Source organism: Neocloeon triangulifer, unplaced genomic scaffold (genome assembly GCF_031216515.1).
Source record: "Neocloeon triangulifer isolate White Clay Creek 2 clone unplaced genomic scaffold, ASM3121651v1 ptg000014l, whole genome shotgun sequence".
In the NCBI taxonomy this organism is placed as follows: domain Eukaryota; kingdom Metazoa; phylum Arthropoda; class Insecta; order Ephemeroptera; family Baetidae; genus Neocloeon; species Neocloeon triangulifer.
The window spans coordinates 2,366,562-2,392,792 of NW_026775556.1; the positions used below are offsets into that span (position 1 = coordinate 2,366,562).

General features: G+C 37.3%; 1 protein-coding gene across 2 annotated transcripts in view; it reads left to right on the top strand.

The window, feature by feature from the left end:
* The window catches only part of LOC132201108 (contactin-6-like), a 159,363-nt gene that overhangs the window by 104,456 nt on the left and 28,676 nt on the right, over positions 1 to 26,231 (top strand). For both annotated transcript variants that reach the window (XM_059627020.1, XM_059627019.1), the window contains exons 4-5: positions 1,801 to 1,914; positions 3,153 to 3,356. In XM_059627020.1, coding sequence (XP_059483003.1) covers positions 1,801 to 1,914; positions 3,153 to 3,356 — 318 coding nt within the window. The remainder of the gene's footprint in view (positions 1 to 1,800; positions 1,915 to 3,152; positions 3,357 to 26,231) is intronic.

Here is a 26,231-nt window from a genome sequence, read left to right on the forward strand (position 1 = left end):
AGCTTTGCGCCTTCCTTGCAAAACTATTCCCTCAGATCTCTCAGAGCTGTCTCTTGCTTGTGAGATATCTCGTCGTCGGATTAGGATTTCCGTTCTAATTAGCTTCTCGCGGCCATTCCTGAAACTTTTCCAATTTAAATCCGTCGAAAGGCGTCGGTGGCAAATCACGTTCACCTTTGACGACTCGAAAAAATCAATAATTACAATCCGTTAATGAAGTCGAGTGAATCGCAGAAGCTTGTGCAAACCGTCTTCTCTCTGGTGCGAAAACGAGGGAAAAACGACGCAGTGGCACTTTGGGAATTCTGGCAAGAGCGCTCTCCTTTCTTCGTTCTCTCTTATACATTACGCCGGCACAGAATAGACGGAGAACACGGCAATGGAAAATTGAAAGTCGTCGAGCGTGAAATGCCTTTATTGTTTTCAACTCCTTTGGTGAACACAAGAGTAAATTAATTTGATTATAGATGAATGGGAACAGAGAGAAAGCGGAGTTTGCCGCTGCTTTTCATCGTTGGCAATAATTGGGCTGCGCGTTTATGGAATTTTTGATATTTTCTTAATTTGCATTTCATTGAAAGTATTTATTATGAAATTCCTGGTTCATTAAATATTTTCTTTTGATTTTATGGTACGTTGAAGTTTTGATGATTAATTTGAAGATCAGAGTTTAATGAAAGAGTCGATGGCTGAATAGAAGGATAAACTTAAATTATTGTCAATACATTGTCTGTTTACTGTTTTCTTTAAGATGCTGATGCTAAATTAAAAATTATGATATAAAAAAATCAATATGTACCAAAAATTAATAAATATTATGTAAAAAACAATAATAATATTATTAACTAACCTTTTGAAACAACGTAATTTGCAAGATCAATTCAATTTAAATTTAAATTAATTTTAATTTAAAAACAGTTTTTAATGCCAATAATATCAGAATAATATAAACATAAAAAATTAACCATTTGTAATTAAAATATTGTATTAAAACTAAATAATAACAAAAATGTTTAAAATCATAATTCTGGCGTTGATAAAACGCGTTTTTTGCACTCTGCTTGATGAAATCGACACGCAGGCAGCGCGTTGACAGTTTGCTTGCTGTGTACATTTGCGAAACACAGTGACGTCCGTTGAAAAAGCGGCGCTTTTCTTCTCTTGCGAGAGCGTCGAGAAAGAAAAATGATCCTTTGCAGCTGAAAATGAAAATAATGCTTATTGAAAAGCGAGCGACGAGCGCCGTGAAAATAAAACGAAAAATTTTCTCGTCGGAGCTTTTTTTTATTCCGTTTCGATCTTTTCGCCAACAATTTACATAAAAATTGAAGCAGCCAAAGTTAGTTGGAATTAAAAATTCATGAATTTCCAACTGGCGCGTGTGTCCAGCAGCGTTCACGCTGATTTTCGACCATTATTATTACATGCATAAAGCGGCATAAAGTATAAAACGGCTCTTTTGTTGTTTAAAATTATGCGCCTCTGTCGGGCGGGTGTGTGCTGAATTTGCAAGTCAGATGGACGTGCAGACGCCCATATAAACGCTCAGCCACTAATAATTAGGCCGGACGAAGCGTTGCCGCCGTTGCGAAATCTTTTCGCCCGTCATAAATAATAATTCTGCCCGGCGCTGCGCCGCGAGATTTTTATGACAAATGATAAATCCGACGGGCAAAAACGGGCGCCAAGATGGCCGCCTGGGGGTTTTTATTTTTTGGTTCCGCATCGTGATCGATTCTTTCTTGTCTGCCTCTGTATGTACTGCCTTGTTGAGTAAGTGCGATGTTTCTTTTGTTGCAGTGCCGCCTGACAAGTTGATCATCTTGGACGAGAAAGGTGCCAGCGTCCCTAATTACGTGGTCGGGCCTTACAACGAAGGCGCCTCCGTCGACATCACATGCATCGCCACTGGGGGTAAGTCCAATGTTTACATATATCCAGAGATAGTATCAAAATGTAAAGGCAAAAATTTCAATTTTTTAATATTTATTTTTCAATAAAATTAAATTCAACTTTCAAGGTAAGGCTGGCTACTTAATGATTTTATTTTTTAGAATTTATCCCATATTTGATTTCTGACGATTTTTACTTTTCATGAGAAAACATCAAATCATTATTGAATAATTTAATTGGATCCCAACGAACTTGGAACAGATCGATAAAAAAAAGAGCTAAAAAAGACATGAAACAAAGAAAACGTAAATTTTAGAATGAAATTAAAGGAAGAAATAATTAAAAAAAATTAACCGATTTATACATTGCTAGACTTGATTGGGTGTCTTAAGTATTTGCATTTAAAAAGGCACCTAAGTTTGTAAAACAATGTATTATTTAACCCAACTTATAAGAATGAAATTTCTATAAAAAGCACGCGTTCTCATAGGATTGTGAAATTTAATGCCTTGCCTCTGACTCTAAATCGATCCCTTCCCTGCTGGCCTTTAATCCACCAGATGATTAGTGCCATTCTCAATCTTCGTCCCAAAGGAGTAAATTATAATAGCGGCAAAGAGGCTTAATGTCTCTTCCTGAATACCTGACAAACGGCAAAATGTTCGTCCAATCACCATAATCCAATAAATTATTTCTGATCTTCCTGCCGCACGATGGAGACCTTCATAATGGGATGGGATTAGCAAAGCAGGCGAATATATATTTGAATATGAAGTCTTTTGTAAAGGAACAATATTATATAGTTATACAAATCCTTTCTATTTTTTGTTGGGATTTCTGTAAAGATTCTTTCCAATCGTAATATATACATAATTAGAATTGTTATGGAGTATTTTTGTTCAATTTAATTTAATTTTATTTGTTAGCTACGCTTTTCTTTAATTTTGACCTAGCCTAAACAGGTATAAATGCAGCAAAAAAACCCTCCAAAATTATTCTTTTGTTTGGATCAAAAATTGAGGAAGAACCAAAACAAAATTTTTCTTTTTGATTGCTTTGGACGCACATTTATAAACTTTTTCCATTTCAAAAGTTATTTTAACATGGTATACTATCCATAATTACAATAATTTTAAAAGATTGCTTCCCGAGGTTAGGGAGACCGTACGTAAATAAAACCGAGACAGAAAAGAAAACAAAAGATTGGAATCTGTTCTTCCTCCACAACGGGGAATAAAATTTATCATTTTTGTGTGCAGGTCGTCCGCCTCCCAGGGTGTCCTGGTGGCAGGAGAACGCGCTGCTCGACGACTCCTCCGAGTCCCTCGACGAACGTCGCGTCAAGAATGTATTGCGTTTGGGAAAATTGGAACGCAGACATCTGCATACGGTCTACACGTGCCAGGCGTCTAATAACAATATTTCAGCCCCCATCTCCAGTGCTGTTTCAGTCGACCTCAACCGTGAGTACCATTTTTTCTCTCGCTTTACGTATGTGCGGAACGTGCAGCGGGTCCGCTTTGTTGTACATCAAGCCACTTGAATTTTTGCCTCTGCAAGTCTGCGAATCGAAGCGTTTTTCCATGTGAGAGGGAAATTCTCGAATATTCTTTTAGTGCATTACTTTTATTGGATTTTAAATTCCATAGTGGTTTACCTGTTTCTCACGAGAATTAAAACAAGTATAAACAGGCGATTATGATCTTAACTGCTGCTAAATAATATGCAAAATTAAATATGTAACATTTGTATTTTTTATCTAACATCAAATTTTTTGATAATCCTAAACTTATTATGTCACAATTATAAATTTTGGCCTGTATAACTTTCAGAAAATAATCCAGATTCCAGGTGCAATTTAAAAATGCTGTGGATTTCATTTTTTTTTTTTTTTTTACTGATATTCTGCTGCTGATATTATTTCATTCAAAGTTATAAATAATTCAGGTGTAAAGAATCACTTGAAGCCTTATTTTTTTTTTAATAAATTTTAACCTTATGGTCGTTGATTGAATTTAAATAATTTGATATTAGTTTAAAATTTCAACAAAAAATGTTACCCTCAAAAGTTGGTTCTCGTTAGTGGTTGACTAATTTTGTACTAAAATCAGCGCTCATTTGGTTTAATATCCATCTAAGTTAATTGTAATGGAATTTAGGTTTGCACAAAGCGGCAAGCACATTATCCAAATTACATAATTTCATCGTAAATTTGGCGAAATTTTACTCAGCCAGTTACGATTCAGCAGCGCCTTGTGCCACGGTTAATTCAATATGATAATTCGAGCTCGCATTAAGAACGAACCGGCACACAGAAACTTTTAACGCAGTGCCGAGGCAAAAGACAAATTACGCTGCGTGCAAACCCCAAGTTTTATGAATGCAGAGGAGTTCACGCGCGAAACCGCCGCAGCCTCTCTCTCTCTCACTCGGAGACATAATTTCGCAAATCTGCCCAGGCTTATTTTATCACGGAGGGAAAGTGACACTCCGCCTCCGTTTATTTAATACAGCCGGGCACAATAACGTCTCTCCAGTTTAATTAAGGTGCAGCTGTAATGTTTTTATGACAGCTCGGGGCTCATCTGGCAGGGGCCGAGCTGCAGAGTCGGTTTCTTATTCGAATTAAACTGAGAAGACAAGTGGCGAGTTGCGGTCAGGCGCCGTAAAGTTGAGCCCGGGCTGAGGTGTAACCCGATCCTCTCCTCATCACCATTCTTGTTAGTTGCTTGTGTGCTCCTGGCATTTTCGGGACCAGAGGTCAAACGCATCCACTTGACGTCATCAATCAGAAACACGCTGGTCTTACAATTAGTTGCGTTTCTCTGAAAGGGACTGCGTGTGAACACAAAGATGTAAATCGCTCAATTTATAAAGTGGTTTTATGTAATTTACATTTTCTTGTCTCTCTTATTAATTTACATCAATGACAAATTAATTTAAAAAAATTTGTTCTTTAATGTTTTACTTTTTCCTACCCTTCGATTTTTTTATTTAACATTTTTGTGTCATTTTAAATCCGGTGCAAAATTTATTGATTTTTTTTTTTTTTTTTGTAATCTTTCTTGATATTATTTACAACACTCTCAATAATGGTTGAATAAATTGCGATAAAAATTGGGCTTATTTCTAGATCCTTGAAATGATTAAAATTTATTTTTACTTACAACTCATCGAAAGGCTCAGTTCAATATTTATTTTAGTGCATTGTTTATCTTTAAACCTAATATTCCAAATTGATACTTATGTTAATGTAATTTTAGTGGAAAATTTCCCATGTAATGCGTTTAGCCTGGATCAATTCAGCGGTTTTGCTGTCCGTTTGTTTGCATTCAAAATTACACCAAAACGCTGCGAGCCCAAAGTAATTGCTTTCGAATAATGAGCAAGCGATTCTCATTACACCAAATGTCACCAAAGCTCTACTGATCGCTGCACGGTTTGCTTGTTTATTGCGTGCGTTGAATTTCACCAAAATAACACATAAACGCCCTGCAAATTGGGCAACTCCATTATTTATCCAGCTTGATATTATAGTCCGGGACGATTGCAAAGAGAACCAATGAAAATAAGTCGGGCAATGAGGTTTCCAGAAATGAAATTAATCGACCCAGGCAATGGCGTAAATTTTTTAATCCGGGTGGCAAATATGCGTGTCCAACCAACGCACTCATCTCGCTTTTTATTCCCAGCATTAACAATAAATACTGAACCACTCTCACATTAGGTGAGCTTTTTGCGGCGATTAAACGGAATTGGCGATGCCTCGTTGGGCGAAACTCGTCACAACTTGTACACGGCTTGTTTGTCGCCGCCAATAAACAACAGTTTAATTATGGAATTTTCATTAGTCTGCATTAGACTTTTCCCCAGTACGATCAAAACTCTGCCAACGACTGCCGCTTTTTGTCTCGTTGACCGCGCTTGGACGACCGCACAGCTTTTAGATTAATATCGATCTGCGGACCCGAATCTTAAATTGACCGCGGCTACATAGAATTTGAATCTCTCTCTTGCAAGGCTTTTGTACGCGGCTCTGCCGAAAAACTTGGCTGGTCGCTCTCTCTCGCTCAAAGAAGAATCAATATTGGCCGAGCTTTATTAATGAGGGACCCAATATCATGTCCGTTGGTTAGTGACAACCATTTACAGACGAGAGCTCGCCGCCGAAACTTTATTCCCCGAGGAGAGAAAGGAAGGAAGGAAGGGAGGAGGCTCTATGACATGACCAGGCAAACTGCTCTCGGCTCACTCCGATGAGGCGAATTCGAATCTTTTTGAAAGGAACTTCGCCTAGAGAATTATATTTAATGGGTCGTTGATTTGGTGAGACTTGAGTAGAATAAACAATAATCTTATTAACAATTAATAGATCTTTAAATTATTTCAATGAAAATGGGAGGAAAATTTGTTACATATTTTTAGCATAGAGTAATAAATAATTTTTACATCATAGAAAGTTATCATATTACAACTAATTAATTTAAAATATCATTACCAAAATAAAATAAAAAAATTTCCAACCCCGCCTTTAACATCAAATTTTGGGAATATTTAAAAAAAAAATACTTTTTACCACATCAAAATTGGAGTTAATGTTTGGAAATTTTAGCCAACGTCGGCTATAAAGAATAAAATTCATATATATTTCAAATTCTAATTTAAAACATTTTTTAAAGATATACATGAACTATGATATCTAGTTTCCAATTATTCTATTCTTAATCAACACCGTACTGAAATAAAAATGTTCAATTTCCCTTTCTTTCAAAAAAGAGTTTTTTGAAGTTTAAAAATAATTGTTAAAAATGATCTAAAATTTTTTTCAAGCTTTCAATTAACTGTGTCTCATGTCTCATAGGAATTTAATTTGGCGCAAAAAAAAATCAAATTGAGCCAACAAATATTTCTATTCTCTTTTTCTGTACTTTTTGTTTTTTTATTTTTTCATGTGAAGGAATGAAGCATGTGCTGGACTTTTGCAGTTGCCGGCGTCCCAGGAATTTGGGCGTGATTGCCGGTGCTGCGCCGGGGTGCCGCCGGAGAGCAATAAAAAGGGGTAATTTATCGAGTCACTGGCTCTTTCTGTGGGCCAGTCTCTTGCAGACCGGCGTGCTTTTGTTGTGCGCGCCAAATGAATTTATGAACACGGCCGCTTCTAAATCTACCTGCGCGCTGTTATGTAATAATATCTGGGTGGCGCGAGCGAGGGTCAAGTGGCATCCCTCCTTTTCCTCGCCTACCCTCGTCCACGTGCCCTGACAGCCCTTGACGCGCCGGCCAGGCTAACACTTCATGGCTAAAAAAAGCGAGAGGAGGCGAATGAATGCATGAGCACCGGCCGACAAGCAGCGGGAGGGGCCGTGCCTTGAAAAGCTGTCGTTGCGTCTTGATGCCAGCCTGTAATTATCATAAGCATCATCCTCAGTTGGAATTTATGTCAAGGATCAGCGGCATAATAATTTGCTCGCAATAATATAAAATGTATATAAATTAAAATACTGCCTGAAATATGGGACAAACTAAATGAAAAAAAATGTGTCCGGAGAAAGTACTCCAGCTCAACTTCAATAAATCAAGTCAAAATTAAAGGTCAAATTTTTTGTTTAGTTAAAGGCATAGTGTAAAATGTAAAATTGATGAATTATCCACAACAATTTATAAACGTTCTGTGACTTATTTTAAAAAATCGAAATCCAAAATTGTGACTCCCAAGTCAAGTTTTATAAATTTTTTCTATTGATTTGAATCATTCACATAGCAAACCTGATATCAAATCCCATTTATTCCTCTTAAGTTACAAATTACAAAAATTTTCACCATCAATGATTACAGCAGAAGAAATGGTTTAAAAAATTAATTTGTATAGATTAAAATTTCGTATGTCGTACAGTTTATGAACAGAAGCACGCGAGTATTTTATTCCCCAAGTTTATACAAGGTGAGCCAAAGTTAAGTACACTTTAGGCCACTTACGCTCAAAATGAAGCCCCACACTTTCAAATTGATCAAAGGCTGCTCGTCCGCAATAATCTCCTTGATCAAAGCGTTAAGCAAGCTTTGAAGAATCAGCGCCCCAATCCCTCAAAATCCACCCTTTTAATTACTCACGCATTCCCCTACTTAAAATCATCGTTTCCCTCTTGGCGACAGCAAACAAAACTATAATAAAAAGAAATGCAAATGCTGGAGCGGTTGCGCTGCTTTTGGTGCTTAATTGCGGAAAGCGTATACGTGCATTCGCCGAAAGTCGCGCCTGCCTGCCATCAACACCAGTGATTAAAAATAATGAGAGTGGATTATGATGGCATTGCGGCAGACCCCCATATCATTATTACAGCCGCCGCCGTGCTAAATTACAGAGGCTTGAAGTATCACCCCTTGACGTGACCTCTGCGTCATGGGGCCGTGCGAGGGGCTAATTAAAATTCCCTCCAGAATGAGAAGCGCACGCCGCCTTTGTGATGGAGGTGCGAATATCTTGTTACTCTCCCTCGGATTTTTAGCACGTTCGGAAGAGGGAGAAGGAAAATCCCGGTTTGACAGGTGTTTGATTTGTATTACAGAAATGGCGAAACGAGAGAGCACAAGATTGATTGCGACGTCTATTCCACGCGAGTTTCTCCAGTTGCGGCCACACCAATTGATTTCTGCAAGAAATAAAGCCATTCAACTGACAAGGCTGTGTCGAACAAATCGCCTAACTTTGAATTTTTCAAAGGAAATCAATATTAAATCAGGGAATATTTTGGAATATTTATTTAAAAGAAAATAGTTGGATTGTCTAAATTTCGAATGTTCTGATGAAATATTTCGTAACAAAATTGAAAGGCAGTTTTAATTTAATCTTTTCTAATAATATATTATCTTTCATATTCATTATTTTAGATTGAATTTAGCTAAATTTCATAACCTCGTGCATTACTTTAATCCTCAGGGACAAGTGCAGCAAGTTTCATTAGCTCATTGACTCTGTCTGCGTCAGAATGATGCGACGTTAACGACGTGCAGATTATCGTCGGGCTGATAATGTGACGAGATTAATTGGATCGAGATTAATTATTTTTCACGGTGAAATAGATTTAGCCTCGGCTAATAAGGGGATTAAGTCGGCTCCGGCAGAGCAGATTTAATGCAATTTGTTTAATGGACAAACAGTCGCTCTTCGGCGTTCGCGCCCTTTCTTTCTCTGTAATTGTGCAAAATTCGCTTGTGGGCGTTTTATTCGCGTTTAATTGCGCGGCGGCTCTGCATTCCGCAAAAGCCGATAACGACACTTTGCCAGAGCGGTTCTGCCTCTAGTCATTATCAACCTTCCGAAAGAAGGCTAATTCCGGCGCAAGGCGGGCCTGGCTAAAAAAATTATTGCCCTTTGTGCCTGGCGATTTTTCGTGCGTGCAGATAATCAAAGGCCGACTTGACTTGTTACAGCTCGCGCCAAATTACTTTTTGAACATCAAACAACCAACGCGAAGCCGCAAAAAGCGCGAGAATCATCAGAACGGCTGCGTATAAAAAGTAATCACGCGCCACTTTGAATGGAACTAAAATGAAGCGCAGAGTTGACGGCTGGCTTGTTTTAAAGTGGCAGGTGGGTTGGTGGATTATGTCTGTTGCTGATTTTTAGCAAATCCCTCGCTCGCGGAAATAAGCAATTTGAAACGCTGCTTTGTGCAACTTTTGGGAAAAAACGTTTCAGAGTTGATTAATAAATTAATATGCTTTTTGAAAAACGTGCTTCAAAAATTAAACCTCACCAAAGGGAAACTAGGTAAAACCTATTAGAGTTTTGTCAAAAAGGAAAAAAATATTCAAATAATTGTATCTATGTTATTTAAATATAAAAATTCTTTCAAATTTATTATTTGTCTATCGTTCCAAAAGGCAAGCAAAATTTTATGGCGTAAAAAATTAAAAAAAAAAATGAAAATAACTAATTATACTAATTACAAAACTGAACCACAAAATCAGAAATCAATTCCTTAGAGTTATTAAATTTTTCTTTTCAAAGTGTTGTTCATAAGAATATAAAACTTTTGGCAGGGCTTGTGCAATTCTTAAATTTACTATAAATCAGATTATATTATTTGATTGATCTGCAACCAAATATTTCGGAGAATCAGTTCAAACTAAAGTAAAAAAAAAAAAAATAATAATAATAATGCAGAGAATACATATTTACACATTCGCTTTTCTGATTTGAAACTTTCATAAAAAATTATTGCAAACAAAATTTTGATAGGACTCTTCAATATTTAAAATAGAACTATAACGAAAGAAAAACTAAATTATTTTCCCCTAAAATAATGTATTGAGTGCAAATCTAATGTGACCACGTTATTCGGGCAGTTTTCCATTTCTTGTTTTGGGCTTCTCAAGTGGATTCATTTCCAATTTATATTCCGACGCGGAATAAAAAGTGCAGTTTGAAGAAGAAGTGCGACCTATCCATTTTGCGCGTGATAGGATTGAGCCGGCCTGAGTGACCTAGATGTGTTGCTGGCAACGCCATAAATATCAATAAAGCTGCATCATGTGAGCTGCGGCTGTGATTGACTGAAAAAAGGTGGAGTGGAGATATCGGAGCGCAGGCAGGGTCTTTAAAAGAGCGCCGCTTTTATCTGCCTCCATAGCTGGAAAGGGTAGCGAAAAGATGAGCAACAGCGGCGGAGGGCGAAGAGCCGCCGCTTTTTACTGCGAAATCTCATCAGCAGATCTCTCTGCGGCTCTCGATATTGAGCACAAAACTCGCACGGTCTCTCATCATGAAATATCATTTCCTAAGTGAAGCAGCGGCAGCGACGATAGTAAATATAGAGGCTTCTTCTTTTCCTCTTTGGTGTTTGCGGATGCGTGCCTCTGCCGATAACTTTGTGATTTTATTGCGGAGGAAAGGATTTTGGGCGAATGTGCCCGGCGATGAAACGTCGGGCTAAAATTTGACGGGCTATTCGTCGGTAAATAATACACATATATATATAAAAAAAAAAAACGGCAACCAATCGGCAAGAAAGATCTCTGGAGGAGGAAATATATCGACGGGCTCGTTCTTTCTTTCTTTCTCTCCAGATTGAAATTTTGGCAAGCCGACTTTCATTTTCCAATTACAGTCACTCACTCTGATGTAATTCGACGTATCTCTTTTTTCTCAAACAAGAATTTAACCCAAAGTAATTTCATTTGAAATCTCATTTCGAATTTGCATTGGATTATGTAATTTTGTGCTGCTTGTCATGCAAATTGGGTGGAAAAAGTGCCAAGGAATCGAAGCCAAAAAAGCAGCTGCGAATTGCCAATTCCATTATGAAAAATGCATTCGTGCACTCCTACCCCGGGGAGCAGAAATATCTCATGCGAAAATATGCATGCATGTTGGCCTGGATAAATAAATCATTAATATAATCTGAAGTGGAGGTAAACGCGTGCAAATATATACTTTTCGCAACGTCCTGCTCGCAGTGTTTATTCATAAACAAATAAACAAGATCTCTCTTCTCTGTGCATACCTCTGCAATTTAAACACGAGAGAGAGAGAACGCGACATGAAATAGATTTCAAAGTATTATTGTCCCGGTGTTACGCCACTAGTGTCTCCTGCCCTTAACAACGTTCATAACACACCACTAGTTTAACTGCGGAATACAAAATAATGATAAGCACGTATACAGTTAGGTGCTATTTACGAGCTCGTTTGTAATATCTTGTTGGAGGACTTGCATCGGTTATCGCCAGTCGCAAATCGGCCTTGAAATTAGCTTGAAATGGCTTCGCGATAAATATTTTCACTTTTTTGAAGTAATGATATTCTAATTTTTTGCTTGTAATTAATTTCTAAATATATATTGTATAAAAAGTTTTTTCTGCAAACAAAATATTAAGAAAAAACTTTGTTTAATTTTCGGCGATAATTTTCTGAATTTTAAAATTCCGTGTAAAACACTGAAGATTACAAAAAATGGAGTATTTATAATTTAATGTAAAACATTTTTGAGCGAATTAATAACAACCCTTTCATTACTTGTTCCGAGTATGTGCTTACATTATATTTGAAATATCTTGACTATTTTTTTAACAAATAAATAAATATCAAGATTTTTGCCTTTGTAAATTTTTGAAATATTTTAAAATCCTCTTAATATTGAAATATTTACGAAAAATTTGATGAAAAGAAAATAAATAGAAAATAGAGAAAAAATATAATTAATAATTTATATTAAGTTCTAATTATGGTCAGATTATGGTTAAATATAAAAATTAAATTGGTATTCAGCGACCAATAATAAAAAGCTTTTATGGCTCGTGCTGGTTCGAGTCCATTGAGAGTTGTACGTGCATAAGCAACGAGTAATTTAACTTGTGCAAATGTTTGAGTTGCCATTAGAGCAAAAACCGACACACCTCTCGTGGCCGCCGCGCAACACACAGGGCTAAATTATTTCAATTCTCGTGCGACCCCCTTCTTCTTCGGCCCATAACTTTGGTCCGCCCTCCATTTGGAATGAATGTTTGAACAATGGAGTGCAGAAAGGAGCGTCTCCTGTGGCTTGTGCTCTGGCCCAGGCATATATAAGACGAAGATATAGTTTTTCCTTAGCTGCTTTTTTAATTCCGAGATTAAAAACAACTTCTGCAATCTGCCGAGTGGAGCTGCTGGATGATGAAATGAGGCAGTGCTGCGCCAACACGCTGTCTCTTTTCCTCTCCCGAGGTTTTAATAGAGCGGAGATGGTGCTCCAGTTTTAATAACGTCGTCTTTCAACAGGTACAGATATCAGTTAGAAAGGCGCGGCGAATCAAAAGAGGAGTTCGTTCGCTCCACCGCCGGATTACTTCAGCCGCAAAAAACACTCTTGTGTGTACACAAGGAGCAATTCCTACTTTTCAACGCAGCCACAATCTCCGCGCGTGCGACGTTTGTGCATTTGCGTTTTAATTGCGTAGTTTAACCTGCTTACGGCGGTGAATGAGACGGAAATTCTAAAGATGACACGCAATCTCTTGCCACTGAACGAACGTCTCTGTGGTATTATTATTGGCATTCTCTGTCACAGACTTTCCTTATTCTGGCTGCTAATGCCTCGCGATAATTAAACGTCGTTCTCTTTTGCAGGCACGGAATGAAAAGTTCAAAGTTTAAGTTCTCTCTTGATTCAAATTAGTTTAAAAGTTTTAACATTAATTACTAATTTTTTTTCCACTTTTAAAAGAAAATTATTTTTATTAAAATCAAAAAACAAAATGTACCAAGGAAAGTTTGTACTGTAGGACTGAAATATTTTTTTTTTTTTTTTTTTTTTTTTTGTAAATAAATTTTCACTTTCAAACAATAGCGAATTGCTCTTCAAATGATGTAAATTTGTAAATGAGACATAAATCGCTGTAATGCAATTAAGGTTTAAATAAAATAGAATAATAAAATAAATTTCCACATAAAATAATTCATAATGATCAGTTAAGAGAAAGCTCGATGGAAAATGTGAAAATAAATTACTTTTGACTAACATAAAAATTTCATTTTTCCCACCTGTCAAATGTGAAACATTTTGGGAGAACCGGCAGTTTCGCCAACGCACGCTCTCCTCTTATTATTGAAATTCTCGTTCCAATGACGGGCAAATTTTATTATTGAACGCTTTCTCTGGCCGAAATTCCCAGGGTCCGGCCAGAAATACCCGTGCGCGACCAAATGTAATCCAAGCAAATGTTTTCCCGGGCTTTGAAATGATGAAAAAAACCTCCGCGTTTGCTGAAATTTACTCACAAAGGAGAGTTGCGGACTAATTGCAGGATTTTCGGCATTAGCGTGAAAGCCCGGTTGCACAAAACCAAAGGGACAAAAAACGGATCGAATTGCGAACGCGAGTGAAATTCACACTCTCCGAGCGAGCGAGCGAGGGAAGAGCGAGTTTTAAATCTTCGACTGCTCCAACTCTTTAGCTTTTAGATATATTTGTGTGTGTATTTTCCTATATAGAACATCCTGCAAAAGCGCCAGCGGGTCGGGTATTAGCAAAACATTTTCAGCTCTAAAAGCCAAAAAGCTTCTTGTCTTGCCGGCTGCTTTTTAAGCGGGAGTGCTTCGCTTTTGAAATATTCCTCCAGTCAGCGTTCGCCGGTGGCCTCGATCAACTTATATTGGGCAAATAATAAGTATCTCCGTTGTCAGCAAGAACGAGTCAATCCGTGGGAGAAGACCGAGTTAATATTTTGGTCAGACGAAACCTGAGAACGCACCGCGATGAGAGATCATTCAATTAATAAATCGGCTGGTCGTGGCCAAGGCAATTTTCCCTCGGCGCCTCGATGCTACCAGTGCGCACAATTGGATGAGGATAAATTGCTGTTTATTTGCTGGCAGAGGAAGCAGCACAGATTTGCCTCACAAGGGAAATGAAAAAGCACCATTAACGCGGTGTCGAAATAAGATTTATTTAGGAAAAAAGTCATTAATTAATTGAATGTTTATTGCCTTAATTGATTTAAAAGTTAAATTACCCAAATTTTTTGTATTTATGTGAGGTTGAAATTTTTAGGAATTTAACTTCCATTTAATGTTATTTTTGAGGTGGAAAATGATTAAATTTCTTAACAGAATCCATTTTATTTTATTTCGTTTCAACTGAAGCTAGCTTATGATAATGTCTCAGTGAACATGATATCTAATATTGTAAATAGTTAATAAATTGCTATCGATTTAATTTATGTTAGCTTTGATTGAACTTTCAAATAAAATCAACTGTATTTTTAGGAATAATCAAGCTATTTATTTGACATGTTTAATAGACAAGAAATCAATAATGGAGCCTGCGTTTTGGAATTGGCCGGGCGAGCGCGCGAGCTCACTCTTCCCTGCTCTGAAGTTATTTTCTGCCGCCACTCATTGTTGCACATCCCCTCGAGAAATCACACTCTGGCTAAAGTCAAAAATGACGCCTGGACTAACACCCGGAAAATGAGAGCAAAAAAGAAAGTGAGCGGTCGGCCAACCCTAAACCACCCTTGTTACGAAATAACAAGAAGCCGGAAAGTCAAAGTTGTTTTGCAAGGTGTATTTATTTATTCAATGGCGAATCGAAAACTGGCCGCGGGGGCGGCGGATGTGGAGATACACATTTCTTTCTCTTCATTCACATTTTTATTTTTTCGCTGCAGTGCAAACACAATAACCTGTACACGCGTAATTGGCAAGATTGTTTGCTTGAAGCGAATGGTCGGGCGCAAAAACATAAAAGGCAAACAAAGGAGCCACCAGAAGTCATTTCTGCCAAAACAGAGAGGTTTATTCTGAGCTGCTGGATTTTTTGCCTTTATTTAAACAACCGGCAGTTGTACCTCTGCCGCGCTGGATTTGCTCGCTCTGCGAGCGAAAAAAAGCGGAGGATGTAAAAGCAAGGTCTAATTTAAAGACCGGCGGAGAATGTTTTTGTTTTCGGATTCGTTTAAGTTAGGTGCCCGGGCAGACGAATTTTGCAGACAACGCAGCTTTATTAATATAGAAGAGGAATGAAAAATTGTCTCTTTCCTTGTCGCAAACAATTTTTTAAGCCCACTTTCCATTTCGCAATTCTCCAGGGTGCGACTAAAATTGGCATTTTCATAATCGTTGTGTCTCAGGCTCTATTTGTGAATTCTCGCTTTTTGCATCCAATTCTGTGAGTTTTATTGGGAAAAAAAGTTATACTGAAAAAAAAGGCGTAATGTAATAAACGTTTCCTATATTTCAATCCCTTAAATTGTTTTTAAATGTTCATTTTTCTTCAAAATTTAAATTTATGAATTTTTTAAAATTTCAGTGATACTTTTATTTTTAACTTTAAACTATTGAATTCAATGTAGGTCATTTTTACTTTTATCTGTGTTGTATTGAGGGTTGCATAGTGTAACTTTTTCAACAGCTGTTCTGATAATTTTGACGTTTTGTGAAAATCCAACATTATTTAAAGCTGCAATTCTGTATTCCTATTTTAATCATTTTTCCTCAATATCTGGAGCATACAGAATAAATAAATCTTTTATTCATTTGATGAATTCAGCTACACTACACCTGAAAATCAGCATTCTGAGCCTAAATAATGTAAATAGAGACTAAAAAAATCTGGTTTTAGAATTAGATCAATAAAGTTATGTATGTTTGCGTATTTCCTTGGACTTGCTCTTTAATCTCAATCAATACAACTTTGCATCGAACGGATTTCGAGACTTTTCGCCGGGCCCAAACGATGTTTGGCCCGCTTTCCTTTCTTTCCTTTAAATTCCGGCAGCCACTTACTTAAGGGACGCGGTCCCGGATTCGCCGAGTCAAAGCGGCAGCGAATAATGGCGCTCTAAAGCAGTAATGCTGTTTTGTGTGCTCGGTGCGTTGTTATTATATTGTCGGCGGCACTGCACGCAGTCGTAAAACGGCCTGCAAAACGAAAAGAAATAAACTAACAGCCTGCGGGCGGGCTAGCGAGCTGTGCCTATTTATTTACCCTATTGAACTTTGGCCGGGCCGAGAATGGATGGACTTGCAGGCAGAAGACCCCTCTGGAAAAATGCGCTCCAAGTGGATAAAACGGCCCGGCCCATTCGTCACCCAGAAAGCGAAATAAGTTTAATGGAACGGGGGAATGAGATGAGATGAGCTGCTACTCTACTCTTCAAGAAATCGCACCACCGTCGTTCAGACCTATTTAAAATTGAATTAAAGAGACCAGAGAGTACAATTACATATTTAATATTGGTATAAACATAAACCTTTCAACCATTTGATTCAATTCGTGTTAATGAAGTGAAAATAATACCTTATTGCTATCCTTTACTGCTTATTTGTTTACTTTTGATAAAACGTTTCTGTTTCATCAAGGTTTCGTCAAATTAATGTGGCTCCAGTGTGGCACTAATTTTATTTTTGTTTATTTTGCAAAATACGTCAATTTTTCCAATTTTTCTATATGGAAACGCGAGAACATAAATTATACATCAGAAGAACTGAACTTTAAATTAACAAATATTATATCTACGGAAGTTTTATAAATTTTTGTTAATTATTTGGTTGTTTTAATTTCTTAGCAAGTTTAGTTTCCACAACATAAATGATTAATTTTTTTCCGTAAATTCTGTAACTTTTATCAATAGAAAACCTACAACGTTGAGAAAAATTGTAAATTTCAAATAATTTTCCGTTCAATCGCAGTAGTAGCAGAAAATTAAATAACAATAATTTAAATTTCATTACCATTGGTCAAATTTTTTAGACTAACAAACCAACTTTTGGTAATCAATCCTTTTTTATTATTATTCGCGTGAAATTTTTTTATAGAAATTTGAACTTTATATGAACTTGAAACAATGATTATAAATTTTTTGTTGCAAAATAAGAGGCGGCAGGCGGTCGCACATAAATTTACGAGCGATGAATTAGGTATTAAACAGCCACGAAATGAATTTAATCCGGGATTACCAAGTGGGCAGCAGTTGTTGCGGCCAGTGCGCGAAATAAAGGCCCATAAATAGCCGCGCGCGCGGCCGGTTATACGAGCGCGCCATTGTTTTTCGTATATTTCGCTCGTTCCCAGCAATAATAATAGTACCGAAATTTTCCCAGCCATGGTAAATGACCTCTTTGGCCGGTTGCATACATACGTACGTTCAGGGGCGCGTTATCTTTCGCGATTTAATAGAACGCGTGTGTTTATAAAACACACACAGAGTACGAGTTTTAGCTTTATTATATGCACCGGCCAAGCTCTTCCGCCGCCACGCGAGGGCCCATTGTTTTCACGCACGAATAAAACTTGGAATAATATTGCCGAGCGGTCGGCACGTTTTGTCTTTTCTAATGATGTTACGGTGCGTGAAAAGCTGAAGTTGTGAAGTTGTGAACTCTCCCTATTATTTTCAGCCGCGTGCGAGCGTATATTTATCTTTTGAGGGGATTTCGACGTAATCTCCATTGTTAATGATATTATACGCTGGATTTCACTGTGAAATGTATAAACGCGAAGAAGGGTTCTTTTGATAGCCTCAAATAAACTGCAGCTTAAATTACGGTCCACCTGACATGAATTGATATTCATGCAAATTTTATTTTTATATTTGAATTAATGAACATCATAATAATTATTGAATTATTATTTTCCCAAAAAGCAAACGGGAAAAACGATTGAACAATTTTTTTAATGAGAAAAATGCTCGGTTTTCAATCATCCAAATTTTTCACTCAATTTTAATAATTTTTCATATACACCAGTAAATTTTCCACATCGAGCCAATTCTGTACTACATTCTGTGCTAAACTTTGTAAAGGTCAAGTGGCGTTGAAACTTGGGCGTGCATTTAAAAAAATTGTTTGTGACTAATTTTGTGGCGAGTAATAGATCTAAAGTTAGAGGTGATGTATAAATCACGACGCATTCGCCCCGAATGAAAAGGTCAGAGGCCCGAAATGGTGCAGGCCATAAATGATTCATCCGTGTGTGTGCACAAGAAGAAGAAGAAGTTGTGATATTGGGCCTGGCTGTTTATTGGTGTGGGTGTGCGCGACGTTTATGTGCTACAAGTTACACACGGGAGTGTGCCGCATAATAGGGAAAATTAAGATGAATGGGGCCTGCATTGATCGTTATCAAACTAGTGGGTATTGTGTGCACATTACGAGGCGTACGTGATGCGGAGCCACCATTACTGGAGGCGGAGAGGCAACCCATTCCTCACGCAATTAAAACTTATTTAGCATTAATATGTAAATTACACTCACACAACGCTACTTTCCGTAATTTAAAGGTTGCTAGGCAGCCTCGTTGACTAATTATTATTTATGGCGTTAGGCGTAATTCAAGATTAAGGCGCCACTGCAATCTCGGATTAAATTTTCATAATGATACCTACCAGTCCTTAGCGGGTGCTGGCCTAATGAACTAGTCGCCTACTTTCCTGCAATTCGTTCTAATATTCTTAGAGTTTTATGATTTGTTCGTCCTCAATCCACTGTAAACTTAAAAAAATTTACATGTAATCACACAAAAGTGATTTTTTTTTATTCATATAATTAAAATTAATTGCGACTCTCATAAACCTTTGAGGTTTGTAGCTCGTAATTATTTAAATTCTGCTCCCCATCCATCCATTAGGCAATTAGCAGTTGACAAATTTATCGGCCCCCAGCGACAAAAGCACCGAAATTATGCTCAAGTGGCACTGCTACTTGTGGCGTGTCATAATCTGCCGAGGCAAATGGTTTTTCGATGGTGATAACTCGGTGTGTTCGGGATGCTGTCTCTCTGTGTGTGTGGATATGGGGGCACACACTCGTTCGCTCAATTGTTGCCAATAAAGGGCCGATGATTGAAATCATTTCCCGGCCTGTCAGACGCGTCCGTCCGCTCCATTTTTTACATGGCCCACAGCTTATTGATTGCGCCGTGACGACCAATTAATATTATTGAGACGGACAACTTTTGGTGCACACAATGCCCGGGCGCGATGTCAATTGACGTCCCAACACCTCCGGCCGATCAATCGCTCTTTTTGTTGGTCAAGAGGGTGTTTTGACCTGGATTGAGTGCAGAGCTAGGGGGAATAAAATCTAGAATGCAGAATGCGTTTTTCCTAGAATTTTTTATATGGATGGATTGAGAGGGGTGTAGGGAAAAAATTCACCAGCTACCTGTCAGTTTTGATTGGATTTTTTTGCAGATCATATGAAATTTGCAAATTCTAGTTGATTGAATTCTTTTTATTGTGCTTGTAGGTTATTAAAATAAGTTTGACTTACATCATTTTATTATTAAAGCTACCAAAAAGAGTACGTCAATATGAAATTTTTTTAAATAAAATAAAAAATTACCAATTGAAATTATTACAAGGTTTAACTGAAAGTTCCAATTGAAATTATCTACGAAATTTACTCAAAGTTTTGATGTTCAATCACATATTTTTTTATTATGATTCATTTTATTATTAAGATTTTTATGTTTTATTTAAATAATTTCTCATGACTTCCTTTAATAAACTTCATTTAAAATTATGGAATAAATTAAAAGCGTCAAACTCCAATTAGATTTCCATTTTTGCAACAAATTAATTAACACTTGTTTTTTTTTTTTTTAAGTTTCTAATTCCATTTTACATTGAAAAACATTTCAAATGCTGCTGTTAGCATCATGTATTTTTTATAATATTGCAGATAAAGTTTTCTTACAATTAGCTTAATATGAAGACCTAATTAATACTTATTAATAGAAGAATAAAAAATTTTCTTTGATGAAGCCTGCTAGAATTTTATATTCTCATCCTTGGCTTACCTTTTTTAATATGCCAACTTTGATAAAAATAACACTTGTACTTTTTTATACTCTACAGCTAGTCAATTATTTTCCGAATTTTACCGGTCATTACCATTCAGCAGGCGACCATGCACTTTATTTGCATTAATTTCCCAAGAGCTCTTTCTCTCTCTCGGCAGTGGAGAGAATTCTCTCCACCACGAAAGCCGCTTTGAAACCGCAATGTTAATAAATAGGATATTTCATACGAAGTGCAAAGAGCGGCTAAAAGGTTACTTAACCGCCCTGCTTTTCACTGGCAATCTGCAAAAGTAGCGCATATGCATTTCCAGAGAGAGCGACGTGACTGCGGCGCCTCCTTTCAGCTACAAAAAGAAATTGCACTCATGCCGCCGCATCTGAGCGCACACTTAAGATGCATCTCTCAATTTATTTGGCGAAATGCACATCAATCCGCATTACGCGAATAGGCAATCCATTATGCAGCAGCTGCTGCTCCGACGACTGCAGAAAAGCAATAAAACGCACTTCCATATATCGAAGACCAAAAGAGCAGCTCGTGCATAAAATTAAATACGTTGTGGTAAAAGCGAGCGTAAAATCTGCATAAAAGAAAACGGTCTTTTTTACACGAAATGCACCAAATGACCTTTCCGAGATAAGATTTTTTTATATTTATGAGCACAGCAGTATTAGCTTGGGTTCGGAAGTGCATCTGCGAGCCACCGCAGACGGTTTCTCTTTTCTTTCCATCACAATAAAATTCTTGTAATCAAATTTTATGGAAAGTACAGCTGCCAAAAGCGCCTCGGCAGCTTTTCGAGCGAGTGCAATTTCCGAGTGCGGCTCGTAAAACGTCGGCAGCTTTGAATTAAAGCAAGATTTATTGTTTTTCGAAGGACTTGTTAACTCCCTTCCGCGGAAGAAAAAAAATACCCCGTTTATAAATTCAATCTCGCGTCGATTGACGAATCCAGCTCAGAGATTTGCCTGCTGAACGAAAAACAGATGATCCCATTTCACGGACGAGCTATCGCCGCCCTGTTGCACTTTTGGAATTGAGCAGAGCTCAAAGTGGCTGTCCTGCGCGAAAAATAAATTGGCCGCTCCTCAATTAGGTCAGGACGATAAATTCTCTCTTTTGTGCGCAAATAATAAAACTGTCTGCAAGTCTCGGCAACCAATATCTGTAATACACAATAAAAATGTTTATGTGCAAAAAGCAGCGAGCGACGGAATAAATATAAAGAGTCGGCGGCGGGCACCGAATCCGCGATAAATTCGCTATGTAAATGGCCGCGCCCATGCTGAGTGAAATATGCACTCTCGAAAAACGAACGCAGAGGAGACAATGCCGCGCCGGAGAAGAATAAAACGAGAAATGATTCCGAGAGACGCCGCATGTAATAATGTTCAGTGCAGGCGGTTTGGCGCAATAAAAGTCACACACTGCTCGAAAATAAGAAGAGTAAATAAAAACTCCACTGCAGTCATTTCCATATTCGGAGGTCGGGCATTAAATTTAGTACCAAATTGAAATGAAACCCATCACTTAACCAAAATTAGAATTAGAGACTGACGGAATAATAATAAAAAAAAAACGTCAGGGAAAAGTTTTCCGTCTTGTCATGAGGACACTTTCCTTTTTACAAACGAGAGAGTGAACCCATAAATATTAATGCGGGAAAGTTTGCAAAAACTTTTTAATTCTCAGCACTCCATCTCAATTTTCTTTCCTAATTTCAGCCGAAGATCAATCCATCAATCACGGCAGAGAAAATTTCACCAGAGTTTATTTAATTAATCCTTTCACTCGAACGATTTGAAATTCGCTCAAATCGGCTTGGGACGATTTCAATGTGGTCAGTCATGCATAGTTTTTGCTTCTCAACACGTCAAATGACTGCAGTGGCGATAGAGCGCTGCTCTTTTCTTTTGTTCTCGCTTTTTATCCGCGTTCAAAAAGACCGTGCTGCTCTGCATAATGTGAGCCAGGCTACTTTTCTTTCTTTGTGCGAGACAAAGATATATTTGCATGCTTGAATATATCGCGAGTGTGAAATCATCACAGAGCTATCCAAGCAACCGGCAGTCAGTCAGTCATATCTTATTTCGCCACGCTATTTATGCACGCAGAAAAGAGCAGAGCACCCCGTGCAGAAATTCTCACATCCTGACACTCGGCCGTATAATCAGCCCTGCAGAGATGGAGGGATGAGCCGTCACGTTTTTCTCTTTTCTCTTGTCGGAAGGCAAGAGTTCGTTTGATGCAGACATTCTAAACATAGCGAATTTGACGAACATTGCATACGTCGGGCAGAATATTTAGAACAAAAGTGGCAGAACGTCTTGGCTTAAATTTAAAACAATATGTTTTCATTTAATTCTTATGGACATTTAAAATCTGAAAAATATTGATATTGTGATCACACGAGTAAAAAATCACATTTTTTTAAAAATAAAAATGAAAATGAAAAATTTTAACTGTTTGGTTAATTTAACTTTTTTCTCTTGACTTCTACAAATATGAACGAAGTTGACAATGAGAGAGCCTTTAATATATTATAATTTTTTTTATTTTTGGTATTTTCTCTATATTTTCCATTAAAACTATATTTTTAAATCAATAATATATTAAAAATTACAACTCCATTAAAAATTTAATTTTCATAAAAATCTTGCTGTTTTATTATAAATGTATTCCATCTATTTTTGCTCTGGTTGTGATAATCAATGCTCATGTATACTTGATATTTGCGTTCGCTTGCTCTGCCAGTGCCAAACTAACCGGTGTGGATTTTTTCGCCCAAGTGAACTCTCACAATGGAGCGCGATAGATATAAATGTGGAGGGGGCGTTTCGCACAGCGGCGCCATCCACATGGAAATTTTTCTGACATATCATTTTTCCAATATAATCAGATTTTTTCATGCTCCAATTACAATATTGGACGCGACGATGACGCTGATTTTAATACCCCGTGCAATCGCCGGTCTCGCCACTATTATTGCACGCGCGCTCTTCCCAGCACTTTGTTTTACGTGTTTTGCTGCGATAAAATAATACCCCTCTAGCCTGTGCCCAACTAAAACCGACGATGAATACGGTATTTATTTATTTGTCTGGTGCGTGGTGAAATTTAAAAATGAATCGAATTTCCAAATTATCCATCAGAGGGAAATTTCAATTTATTTCCTATTGAAACAATAATTTTGAATTCATTTGTGAATTTCTGAATAAATTTATGGTTCAAATCATTATCATCCTCGTGATGAAACTGATTGGCAAACCAAATTGCGTTTTAAGCGTTTTCTAGCTTAAAAGTGTTAACACATTTGGTAGATTTCCAGATGGACACAAATTTTGAACTATGCAGCTTGAGAAAGTTCATTTTAATTAACGGTCGCTCATATGTAAGTCGGCGGAGTTTCACATTTCGAGAAAAAGTACTGCAAACTATCTTCATAAACCAAAGTCTGACGAGCTCGAAATAATTTTCTTGAAAGGAAAGTTTCTCTCACTGCTCCACCCGCAACACATTTCTCGCTGTTCATTTATTCAGCAGTCGGTTCCGCCCAGCGGAAAGATTAATTTTGTTTTGAAAGTTGCCCTTTTTGCGGGCGCGTATTACTCAAATTGATTAGTTCCGATCATGAAAAAGGAAGAAAAATGTGAAAATTGTTCAACGCCGGCCTGTTTTAAAGGTTGATAATCTCATCGCAGGAAGTGAAACTTTTGGCTCTTTTTTATACCAAGACTATAAGTTTTAAGGGCCAATATGGTTTACCGCCTTCTGCATTATTCAAAATTCAAATTAGGTGGGCGTGCCTTGTGCTAAGTCTATCCTTTGATTTAGGGATATTGTTTGCCTTCTGCTGAATACCGATTCGCCAAATTACGTCTGACAAATGCTCCGAATCTATTACATACCCCGTCGAGAGAGAGAAAGAGAGAGAGAGAGAGGGAGAAGAATCGCGCTAAATTTCCCCAGTGGGCTTCCGAGCGAGACGAATAAAATTGTTGAAATCTCTCGCCCTCGCAAAAAGCGCTGATTGACTGACTTACTGGCCGAGTTTTTTTCTCATTCCACTCCTCTGGGCGAAAAAAATTTGCCGAGTTTGATATTTGCCTGCCGCTCTGATGGATTCACAATGATGATCCCTCCTAAATTTAATGAGAGCCCACAGTTTATTTACACAAGGGATAAAGTCTTGGTGGAATTTTTAATTAGACCTGGGTTCTTTTTAAGAAGAAGGGGTGCGATCTTTGCTGGACTAGAGGAAATAGGGTGTATTTTAATTTTAAATAATTACCCCCCCCCCTTTGAGATTAACTAGCATAAGAGCCAAAGCACTTGGGTTGGGAAATTGTATCTTAATATCACTTCCAAAAGAAGCAAAAAAACGGGCTCCATGAAAGTGCCTTTGCTCGGTTAGAAGGCATTTTCATATTTGTTTATTATTTGCATGGGAGGTTTTAAGTGACAAGTTTGTTTAAAAATATTGCAACCCTAATGATATTTAATTAAAAGAGTAAAACACAGTAAATGTTTCCATGTCACAATGACTCAAACGAAAAATGTAAATTAGAGATTTAAAAAATTAGCTTCAGGCTCAACTTCAAACTTAAATCTTAAAAATGTCTAAAATATTTGAGAGTAGAGAAATCTATACAATGTTAAAGAAATTTAAATTTAACAAATAATTTCATTAATATAAAAATTAGTCTAATAATTCCTACCATATTGTTGCATTAAGTTCCTTAAAAATAAATTTATTTTAATAAATTAATTCATGATAATAATTTAATATAAATATTCATTATATGAGCTATTTTCTTTTTTGTCCTTCTGTAACACAAACGTTGGCTGTATGGAAACATCTTTTTTTTTGTATCTCCAACAAAAGATATTAAAATAGACATGGAAACGTATCTACATTGATGCACTCCCATTACAGTCGTGCATTATTATCCAGACCAGTTGGTAATGGAAACTCGCAACTGTCTCTTCTCTGCTGTAGTTTTGTTGCCAAGCGAGCACTCCTTCGTGTTTTCCAGTTATGCAACCTGCACGAGTAATATGCTGTGCACGTCGCTGGCTGTTCATATTTGCAGGCGTTTAGCATTCACCCATCCGTTCTTTGCGCGGAAGAAGTTTTACGTCTCCGTTACCCCCTCGTTGATCTGCCATTAAAGAGAGAAAGAAAGTTGTTTCCAGAGTTGCCGCCACGTGCGTCTCTTTTATTTTAATTCTCGTCAGCCTCGCCCGTCTGCAGACATGCAGGAGAGCATTTTAATTTGGGGATAATCGAGCAAACACAAGGCCCAGGCTGGGGGAGTTTCGCTCGTCGTTGTGTATTTGTTAAGTAGCAGTGTATTTCGTGTCCACGGCTCAGAAAGAAAGAGAGCGAGCGAGAAAAAAGTTTTTGAACTTTTTCGGCTCTCCACTTTGAGAGTGCATTTAAAAGGCAGGCAGGAGTTCGGGCCAAACTTTTTAACAAAAAGAAAATTTGCTTTAAGCAGTTGGAAAATATAAATATCGTCAAGCAGGCCTTTTTGGCACTTTGAAGTTGCGGCAGCGCCATCATTCCACGAAATCTCCATGCAAGGGGGAGCGAATTTCTTCACGCAGATTATTATTAAGTGAGAGGAAATTTTAAACGACGGCGGGTGTTTTCTTAAACTCTTAATTAATTTGTATTATCCTCAGATGAATTTTAAAGATGAAATCTTTTAAAATAAATTCAAAATATTTATACTGAAATCTTTCCTTTCAAGGCCTTAATAAATCATTTTTTTTTTTATTTGCGGAAATTTTTGTTCAATTTCTTCTTTAGAAATATGATTGGAATTGATGGTGTGAGGAATGATGAACACTAAAATTACTTTTTGAAAGGCCAACAAGAAGTTTGACTCAATTGTTGCGCCACTCTACTTATTTATAAGGTGCTTTTTCACCCCCAAGAGAGGAAACAAAAAAGTGGAACTCGCGCTCTCGATACAATGTGCAACGTTGATTGATTAATATTGCGGCTAAGGCATTTATTCCCCAATATTGCAGAGTTATTAATC